The following is a 10,913-nucleotide window of genomic DNA, read 5'->3' as shown; positions in this document are numbered from 1 at the left end:
ATGATGTGGATGTAAAGGGGTTGAGTGCATTGAAATGGGAGTTTTAAGAAAGCGATGAAGAAGGGTATTTGATATGCCTTGGCAATGGAGCAACAAAGAATAAGAAGATGAGAGTCCATAAAGAGTGTATTAAATAAGGCAAGAAGTGCCTTAACACAATACAATGAGGTGCACAAAGAACAACCAGCTTCTTTGAGGCAATGAAACCCCGAAGTGAGGCAACATGGCGCAACATGGCGCAACAAGGTAGTAATGGGCTTGACAACTCTGTTCGAGCAACATAAGCGCTTATTTGAGCAGCCAATGCTGGGCAAATGACAAGTTTCTATTTGGCCTCATAGTAATGGTGGGCACATTTGGTACATTTGGTTTTTTCAACTAGGATTATTTTAAACATTTAAGAAACTTTATATAAAGAGTTTCATTTATATTAGATGAGTGAACTGAATTAAAGTTAAGAGCTTAAAACTTGATAGTGAATGATTAAGTTTGTGAGTGATATTTCTTCTACGTATAAGGTTGAATTTGTTAATAAAATATAGTTCAAGATATTATTTATCTTTATATGTGTACTTTGTTCATCAAAACTTCAATCTTTTCAATTATTCTTATCTATTCTGTTTTTTCTGTTTTCTTCTATATCACCTCTTACTATTGAGGATACAAGTACTTTCCCTTGATGCAATACCCAAATAATTTGCTTATGGACATTTAAAGTTATATTGACTCAATCAAATACAATAAGTTATGTAAATTTAATGGTGTATGCAGTTATGAGCAAGTTTCAAGTCTAGTAGGAAATTTAGATTCAACTCCTATCATGATCAAGATCAAGATCAAGAATTAAGTAGTTTACTTGCTTGTTTTTCGTTCAAATGGAAACATATTAGTCAAAGTTTTTTTATTTATAAAAATATTTAATTAATCTTAAATTAAATTAATTACTTTTATAAAAAAAAGAAATGGGTGACTTCTGTTGAATGAAACAGTAGCTGGATTCTTCACCAAAAAATAATTATCTGCTTTGACAAAATGGTAAGGGTGCAATGATTAAAGATTTTATGAAGTCAATGCATTATGATGTTAATGTGTAACATTGCTAAATACTTCCTCCGTTCCATAATACTTGCTACATATTCCATTTTTGGAAATTTCATAATACTTGCTACATTTCCATTTTTGGTAATAAAACAATCATTTAAAATTCTACCTACCCCTACTTTTATCCTACTCTATACCTCTCTAACTTTTTTACCTACAATTATTTAATCTTTATTTATTTCCAATTAAAATTAATTTTCCCTCCATATTTATTATTCTCATTAAAAACTCAACTAATCTCCCATAACCCACCATCCCAATTAATTATTTCCTCTATTTAAATACACTATCTCAATTAATTATTTCTCCCATTTAAACAAACCTTTCCAACTACTTATATTAATGGTGGGATGAATGTGAACCGTTGGATTTGGTTTGCCCAGATCTGACCGTTGATTGCTCTTTATATAAGTAACCCGGTTCCTTTCCTAACCCTAATCCCATTTCTCTTCCTTTGCCATTTTCCCCTCTCCATCTCTCTCATTCTCTCTGGAAAGTTCTAACCCTAAAGATCTTTGGTTTTCTTTCATTTCTTTGCCGTCTCTGATTTCATTATTTGGGTTTTCTTTCACTATTGACTACGAAAGGATGGATTATATCTGGTTTTATTTCTGATCTTTGGTTTTGTATTTGATTAAAGGTTTACATTTGGGTTTTCCGAAATTTCTCTATTTCTTCTGGTATATTCTTTATACACTTTGCTTTAATCGTCATCTGGTATGCTTTGATCCTAAAATCTTGATTCTTATTGCATATTCTTCGTATTTTGATTTTTTTAAAACTTTGATCTGCTTTTTTTTTTTTTTTAATTTCATGTGTATGTTTATACGTTTATGATTTTGTTTTTGTTATTCTCTTGATTATTTCTTTCAGCTGTATTTAATCCCAAATTCATGATCTTGTTTTAGTCCTTCATCAGATCTGGTTTCTTTAATGATTCTCTTGCATGTTCTGTCTATTTTGATATTTTTAAACTAAGATCTGCTCTGTTTTTTTTTATTTCATGTTTATTTTTATACGTTTATGATTTTGTTTTTGTTATTCTCTTGATTATTTCTTTCAGCTGTATTTAATCCCAAATTCATGATCTTGTTTTAGTCCTTCATCAGATCTGGTTTCTTTAATGATTCTCTTGCATGTTCTGTCTATTTTGATATTTTTAAACTAAGATCTGCTCTGTTTTTTTTTATTTCATGTTTATTTTTATACGTTTATGATTTTGTTTTTGTTATTCTCTTGATTATTTCTTTAAGCTGTATTTAATCCCAGATTCATGATCTTATTTTAGTCCTTCATCAGATCTGGTTTCTTTAATGATTCTCTTGCATGTTCTTTTTACTCTTTGCTTTCATCTGGTATGATTTGATCCGAAAATCATGATCTAGTTTTAGTACTTTATCAGATCTGGTTTGATTTATGATATTGTTGCATGTTGTTCTTATTTCGATTTATTTAATGTTGGATCTGATCTCTTTTTTTGTTTTCTCATGTTTATTTTAATTTGATTATGATTTTGATTCTGTTTTTTTTTTTTGATTATGGTTTTGGTTTGTTTTAAATTACGAAAACGATGATGTGGTTGTAGCAGTCGATGAGATCTGTTTTGATTAATGATTCTCTTGCATGTTCATTTTTTGATATTTTTAAACTTTGATCTGCTCTTATTTTTTTTATTTAATGTTTATTTGTAATACGTTTATGATATTGATTTTGTTATTTTTTTGATTATGTTTTTGAGCTGTTTTTAATCCCAAAATCAAGATCTGGTTTTAGTCCTTCACCAGATCTGGTTTGAAATATGATGTTGTATGATCTTGTTTTTTTAAACTTTGATTTAAACTTTGATCTATTACTAATGATAAGATTTTTATTATGTGTACTTCCTCTGTTATGTTTTTGTTGCTACTTAAGATTATTAAGAAGATGGACACAAAGGAAAAAGCGTGCGACTCATTAGAATCCCAAAGAGAATGTAAAAAATACGATAATATCTTTGGTTCGTGGTACGATCATTATTATTTGAAATGTTGGGAATTAAATTGTGTTGAAGATCCTGATCAAGAACCCCCACCTTGGTACTACGGTTTACCAGATGAGGAGGATTATGCATTAATCGATAAGGTGCAACCTAAGCAAAAGAGGCCACGCAAGACGACAATTTGTGGTCTTAACTCATGAGCATTCTAACTTATTTTTGATATTATTCATGATGTTTATATTTATTGAAAATGTTTTTTTTGTTAATGTCTCAATGATGATTGTTATTTGCTTGATGAAATGTGTAGATAGTAGTGTGTTTCATTGCCACCTTAGAGTTAAATCATGAGCAGTAGATATTAACACATGGTTAATGTGTTTTGTCTTATTGCCGGTTCAAGCACTAAGATGAGGCTGAGATACCTACATTTGCACAATTTCAAATGATGATTAATCGTTAAATCTGAGAGTTAAATAAACGTACACAAGTGAAAATTGGAATGATGAATGATGTTTAACTTGCTTAGTTTTTTTTTGTGACATAACTACCTCAATGACTAAATGGAGAGGTATGCATAATTGTATACTTACAAAATGTTGTCATACATACTGTTTTCTTTACAAAATGTCTACATATTGATAATTAATTTCAATCATCTTGCGGAAGATCATTGAGATTAATTATACCATGAGATAAAAATTGTCGTGCTGCATCAATTAGTTCTTGTGGAATTTCTAATTGCCTGGGCAGCATACCCAGCCTGTCCAGTCTTTGTTTTCCAATGTGTGGATTCTTATAGTTATTACCGCCTTTAGCTTTTAGTACCTCTATCATGCACAGTTGATACTGTATCCAAGTGTAGTTTAAAAGCTTTGGTTCAAAAGTGTCATATGCATCATTGACTGCCTTTATCAGATCATTGAGGTCTTTGGGGAATGACTTGAATTGAATTGATTGCAAAGCACTAAACAATCCCAAGTCCAAGATGTTCATATCTGGACTAGAGGCTGGTTGACAAACAAGTCTTATGTTAAATCCGTCTTTCTTTGCTTCTTCATTGAATGCATGATCATTTATTAAAATATGTGGCTTGGCGTTATCTTGTTGAATCCATATATCTTTCACCCCATTTGCTGGCCATTTTGATCTTATAGCTGGTAGCACTTCAGTGATTAGTTTGTCTCGTAGAATGTCGCGTGTAACTCTTGTTATTGCTCGTAATGTTGCTGTACCCGCTGGTCTGTTTTCTGACCTCCTCACTGCATAATGAGTTTCTGTAAACGGAAAAATTCCTATTTTCCCATCCCACAACACTTCACCTGTAGCATTAATGTGAGGTCTTGCAATAGCTGCTATAAACATCACTTTGCCTATGAAATTTTTATTTTGCACACATCTATATGGTTCCTCCTCTTCCCAAGGAAATAAGTAATACCTTTGTGTTGCCCTACTCATGTAGAACCATTTTTCATCTATGTGCACAACATTATACATAAGTGAGAATTTTGGTATGTTGTCTACAGTGGGTGGTATTACTTGGGATAAAATGAAGTTGACTCTTCTCATTTTGTGGTCATGAGAAAGTTTTGGTTTAATAGAATTCGTATGTGCTCTAATAATATCGGATTTCATCATTCTATAAACTTGTGAATGACCAATGCCTAATGCAGAGGCCATTGCTCTAATTGTGGTTCTCTTTTCAATCGGAACAGCATTCAGCAAATTCATGTCAAAAACTTTTGGTTTCCTACCAACTCTTCCCCTTTTTCTACTATTAACATCAATTAAAATGCCATTTTGCATTGATGTTTTGGCTGATTCCCACAGCCTTGATATTGTCCACCTAGATGTGTTATGTTGCATTGCAATTGTTTTAATTGTACCCCGTGGCAAACGTCTATCTGATTCTGTGGACAAACTAGTTAACTGTTGTACAATTAACTTTCTGGTCTCAACTGGTAGTTCCCTCTTACTACCTACTGGTTGCTGTCTTAATGTTTCTGTTTCTGTTTCTTCATGTGTTAATGTTTGACCATGGCTTATGGGTTCCTCCAAACTCAAACTGACATCGATGTTTCCATAATTCTCACTTGTGTACTCATTATAAATGTCATATTCACAATCTATATTAAGGTTTTCAAAAAAAGAAATAAATACCTCAATATCAGGATTAATGAATTCCTCTTCTTGAATTTGAACCTCAGCCATTTGTTGTTTTGATTGCTTGTTGTTGGTTTTGTAGAGTTGATGAAAGAAATAGGTTTGGATCCAAATTCTTATGAACTTTTTAAAAGGGGAGGACAACAGATGAAGAAATTGAAATGAAGAAGTGTTGAAAATTTTAATGCTGACTATAGAAGAATTTGATCTATTTATAGAAGATGAAATGTGTTAATGCTGACTTTTGTGTAAAAATTTTAACTTTTGCTGATAATTTGTAATATTGGAGGGAATTATTTGGGTGGGAAAATATTTTTTGGGGGGAAATGAAACTGACATGTAAATTAATCTGCAAAATATTTACCTAATCTTAACTATTTTTCCTTTTTCTTTTAAAATTAACAACAACAAAAACATCAAATCTTATAAACTCAACAGTAGCCTATGAAGTAGGTGTTCAGCATTCTTAATATTTGTGCCAAACCTAATGTAGCATTTAAATCAGAACGGAGGAAGTAGAAAATGAAAATAAAGTTACTCCTATTATTATAATACTTCCTCTGTTCTTTTTTACTTGCTACACTAGGCTTTGCACAAGAATTAAGAATTCTGAAAACCTAGCTTGTAGGTTACTGTTCATCAGTAAAAGTAATAATTTTTTATTGTTGTTATTTTTAAAAGAAAAAGGAAAAATAGTTGATAATTAGCTTAATTTCAGATAATTAAGAGAGATATTGTTTCATTTCCCCCCCAAAAATTTTTACCCACCCAAATTCTTTGTTTTCCCTCCAATATTACAAATTATCAGCAAAACTAAAATTTTTTACACAAAAGTCAGCATACACATTTCATCTTCTATAAATAGATCAAATTGTTCATAAATTTTCAACACTTCTTCATTTCAATTTTCTCCAACTGCTGTCCTTTCCTCTTAAAAAGTTCATAAGAATTTGGATCCAAACCAATTTCTTTCATCAACTCTACAAAACCAACAACAAGCAATCAAAACCCAGATCAAATTACAGAATCATAAATCAAATTAAAATAAAACAAAAAAATAAAACGATATAAACAAAAAAAAATTACAGAATCAGAATCATAATCAAATTAAAATAAACATGACAAAACAAAAAAAAAAAGAGATCAGATCCAACATTAAATAAAACGATATAAGAACAACATGCAACAACATCTTAAATCAAACCAGATCTGATAAAGTACCAAAACTAGATCATGATTTACGGATCAAATCATACCAGATCAAAGTTTTAAGAAAATCAACATACGAAGAACATGCAAGAGAATCATTAATCAAAACAGATATCATCAACTACTAGAACAAGATTCAACACTAAATAAATCGAAATAAGAACAACATAATAAGAACAAGATCTCATCGTTTTCGTAATTTAAAACAAACCAAAACCATGACAAAACATGACAAAACAAACAAAACCCAGATCAAATTACAGAATCATAAATCAAATTAAAATAAAACAAAAAAATAAAACGATATAATCAAAAAAAAATTACAGAATCAGAATCATAATCAAATTAAAATAAACATGACAAAACAAAAAAAAAAGAGATCAGATCCAACATTAAATAAAACGATATAAGAAAAACATGCAACAACATCTTAAATCAAACCAGATCTGATAAAGTACCAAAACTAGATCATGATTTACGGATCAAATCATACCAGATCAAAGTTTTAAGAAAATCAACATACGAAGAACATGCAAGAGAATCATGATTTTAGGATCAAAGCATACCAGATGACGATTAAAGCAAAGTTTATAAAGAATATACCAGAAGAACTAGAGAAATTTCGGAAAACCCAGATGTAAAGCTTTAACCAAATACAAAACCAAAGATCAGAAAAAACCCAGATCTAATCCATCCTTTCGTGAGAAATAGCTCAAGAAAACCAAAGAAATTAACTCAGAAACGCATTTGAAATGAAAGAAACCCAAAGATGTTTAGGGTTAGGAAGAGAAAACGGCAGAGAGAATGAGAGAGATGGAGAGCGGAAATGGCAAAGGAAGATGGGATTAGGGTTGGGAAAGGAAACGGGTGCCTTATATAAAGGCATATCAACGGTCAGATTTGCCAAACGAAATCCAACGGCTAAGATTCATCCCACCATTAATATAAGTAGTTGGAAAGGTTGGTTTAAATGGGAAAATAATTAATTAAGATAGTGTATTTAAATAGAGGAAAAAATTAATTGGGATGGTTGGTTATGGGAGATTAGTAGAGTTTTTAATGAGAATAATAAATATGGAGGGAAAATTAATTTTAATTGGAAATAAATAAAGATTAAATAATGGTAGGTAAAAAAGTTAGAGAGGTATAGAGTATGATAAAAGTAGGGGTAGGTAGAATTTTAAATGATTGATTTATTACCAAAAATGGAAATGTAGCAAGTATTGTGAAATTTCCCAAAATGGAATATGTAGCAAGTATTAAGGAACGGAGGAAGTACTCCCTATCTTATCAATTGGGCGGGTTTTGTTGCTTCTGCTTTTACCGAAGCAAGATATCATACAATCTATTAATTTTGATGTATAATAATAACTGACAGACGTAAAATAGTTGTGTTATTTGTCATTTCTTTATTAGATTAAAAATATCTATATTGTAATTTTATAATTAAGAAAATAATTAATGATTATATCAATTAAATATTTACACAATTTAATCATATCTGTTTATGATACTGAATCTCAAAGTAAAAACGAAAACAAATATCATACATAAAATCTATCAATTTTGATGTGTAATAATAAGTGGCAGACTTATGATGGTTGTGTCATTTGTCATTTTTTGATTGGATTAAAAATGTATACATTGCAATTCTTAAGTTAAAAAATAATTAATGATTATATCAATTAAATATTTACACAATTAATTTATATATATCTCCGTACAAAACTCCGTGCATTGCACAGGCTTCTAAATTAGTAATTTATAATCGTACTACTTTCGAACTCTAATAGTTGCTACTTGCTAGAGTCACTACAACAATTACTGTTTATCAACTGATCTCATTTACATATACTTCTTTATATGTAATGTAAAACATAGTCAAGTGAGATATTGTTAATTCGTCTTAATGCATATTTTTACAATATTAACTTTTTAGAAATTTTACTATATAAATTTAAAAATATTAAAAATTAAATTGTACATTGAATAACATAAAAAATAAAAGTGTAGCAACTATTAAAAACCAAAGGAATTATCAATTAAATTCGAAGCTAATGCAAATCCATTTAGGGCTCAACTATATCCAACTGGACTTTTTTTAATTACAAGGTAGGCATAGGCAAAGAAAGGACTAAGATATTTGCCTGAAAATGTAGTATTTGCTCCAACTGATTCAAAACCCTATTCTCTGATCATACAACTGGACTTGAAAAAGCTTCTAGACCTTCAAAGAATGCGTTAAAAGTTAGTTAATTAGTTTAACCTTCTAAGATTTCTCAACTCTAGGGTATTCTTATAAATACATTTTTTGTTCACAAGGAATAATGGAAAGCACAACATTGATTCCTTCACAGAAATATAAAAGATGATTGAGAATCAACTCTCTCTCTAGTCCACATGAACAAAGCTTAAAGTCTCTAGTTTAGATAATCTCTGAGCTAATTAAATTATACTACTTACTTATGGCAGGAGGTCAACAGGGAGCTACTTTGTCATCCCCATATATACCGACTTTGGCATCAGAGGAGGATTCTTGAATACCTTCTGACTAAGTTTGTTAATTGTTTTGTGCACACGCACGCGCGCTACGCCTTAAAGGTTATATTCTTGATTGGTTGTGTTGATACACATCGTTTTACATACCATGAAGTGCTAAAGCAGAATATACGAGTGTGTTTCAAGGCGAAAACTATATTACCTGGACTTCTTAGCGTCAGAAAACTATCCCTTGTTCGAGTTTTAAAAGAAAAATATATGAAGTTTCTCATAATTCATTGCTAGCTTCCTAAAGCTACTATTGCAGACCATATTGATCCTATGTATATTGCTACAACATACAAAGAAGTATGTGTGAATTTTTTGGTATATAATAGTGGACGGTAAAAAAAATAATAATAATAAAAAGGAATATGGGAAAGAGATGTATGAGTATAAGATTAGAAAAGACAATGCAAGTTCAAAAAGAGAAAAAATTGGTAAATATTTTTAAAATCCTATGCGCTTTTAATGTATAAGGCTCATTATTTGATAACAAAACCTTCTACTAACTTCTCTATCTGATTATACTTTATTATGATATGTATCATTTTACATTTGAGACCTCCTATTTTTACGAATTTTTTATGCCAAAAAACTTTAATCCTAGTGGATACCCTTAAATATGAATTTAGAAATATAATAAATTAAATGAAACTTTAAACCTAATTAACTCCCATATGTGTATTCTCCATCATGTCCAACTAATGTACTTTGTACGCTAGTTTTTCAACATACCATCATTATTACGAGGTCAACTAACTAGTTGGAAAGTTGAGTACATTCTACTAACAATACCAATTTAGTGTATGCACATGGAGGACTATAGAAGTATTTATAACTTGCTCAAACTCATTATTTTTATTTTAATTATATCTTAATGCAGTCACCAATTGTTATTAACATCTTTCTTCTCGAGTGCTGTTTGTTTACATTAGTAGAGACATGTCATGAAGTCCATAAATATGAACACATACCATGTTCCTATGTATGCAAATATGCAATTTTGTTCTAACGAGAATTAAGTTTCGGACCGGTCTACGTCATCACACTATAACATAATTTGCTTTTAGTGTCATATATTTAGCAATATTTAATTTAAATGACACTATTTTAAATAATACTATAAATAGTGGATTTAGTGACATTTATTAGACCATTTAGCAGCATAATAAAAAATCACACTAAAGCTTTTTCGCGACATAGGATCTAGAGACATTTCTCATAAATGTCACTATAGACTATAATAACAATTACATATGTCACTAAAGGCAATATAAGTGTCACTGAATCACTTTATAGTGGAACTTAAAATAAAAACAAAAAATTATTACACTAAAAATATAAATCAGTGACATTTTTGTAATGTCACTAAATACAATGTCGTGAAAAGTTTAATTTGTTGTAGCGTGATTCGAGTGTTCGTGAAAAAAATTCTATAATGCAAAAAAATATTCAGTTTATCCTATACAAATATTTTAAATTTGTATTTGACTATATTTTTTTTTTAAATGTAGTCAAAGGTATCATATAAAAACTGATATTATTTTACAAAATTTTTTATGTATTTAGTGTTTTTGAAGGGAGTAACTTATTAATTAATTGCTAAATTTCCTTATAAAAGTATATATGATAGCTTCAATCGTTAAGTTGTACATTTTGCATATTATTTTCATTCAATTTATATTTAATTTACATCACATGACTCATTAAAGCATGTGTATTTTTTACTTGTGTGAGTTGCTACAATAAATTTATGAACAAAAGTCAATCAGAGATAACCCTTGTTATTATCGTTAACGAAGGTATAACAAGAATAAGGTTAAGTATATGAAGCTCCTCAAACTTCACCATAGGAGTCATTAAATACATTAAAATAATGAAATGGGATAAAAATGTTCATTGTCTTATCCACGTCTTAAATTAC

General features: G+C 29.9%; 1 protein-coding gene and 1 long non-coding RNA gene across 2 annotated transcripts; one reads left to right on the top strand and one right to left on the bottom strand.

Annotated features, from left to right (window-relative positions):
- The first annotated feature begins 1,115 nt into the window (after positions 1-1,115).
- On the top strand, positions 1,116-5,616 carry LOC130820384 (uncharacterized). Its single transcript, XM_057685735.1, has 2 exons — positions 1,116-3,265; positions 5,322-5,616. The coding sequence occupies exons 1-2, from the start codon at positions 2,974-2,976 to the stop codon at positions 5,402-5,404; spliced, it is 375 nt and encodes a 124-aa protein (XP_057541718.1). The 5' UTR covers positions 1,116-2,973; the 3' UTR covers positions 5,405-5,616.
- A 247-nt stretch (positions 5,617-5,863) lies between these two features.
- On the bottom strand, positions 5,864-7,726 carry LOC130820383 (uncharacterized). The gene is made up of 2 exons (XR_009045183.1): positions 7,052-7,726; positions 5,864-6,219 (listed from the first exon to the last, which is right to left on the bottom strand). It is a non-coding gene; the product is annotated as an uncharacterized LOC130820383 (long non-coding RNA).
- Positions 7,727-10,913: the final 3,187 nt, after the last annotated feature.

The sequence above is a fragment of the Amaranthus tricolor genome, chromosome 8, assembly GCF_026212465.1.
Source record: "Amaranthus tricolor cultivar Red isolate AtriRed21 chromosome 8, ASM2621246v1, whole genome shotgun sequence".
In the NCBI taxonomy this organism is placed as follows: Eukaryota; Viridiplantae; Streptophyta; class Magnoliopsida; order Caryophyllales; family Amaranthaceae; genus Amaranthus; species Amaranthus tricolor.
This window is presented reverse-complemented; position numbering and strand designations above follow the sequence as displayed.

Excerpts from the sequence above, each read along its gene's own strand:
- LOC130820384 (XM_057685735.1), top strand. The coding sequence starts at position 2,974 with ATGTGTACTTCCTCTGTTATGTTTTTGTTGCTACTTAAGATTATTAAG. Across the intron at positions 3,266-5,321 it reads ACGCAAGACGACAATTTGTG|AGTTGATGAAAGAAATAGGT; the intron begins GTCTTAACTCAT and ends TTGGTTTTGTAG.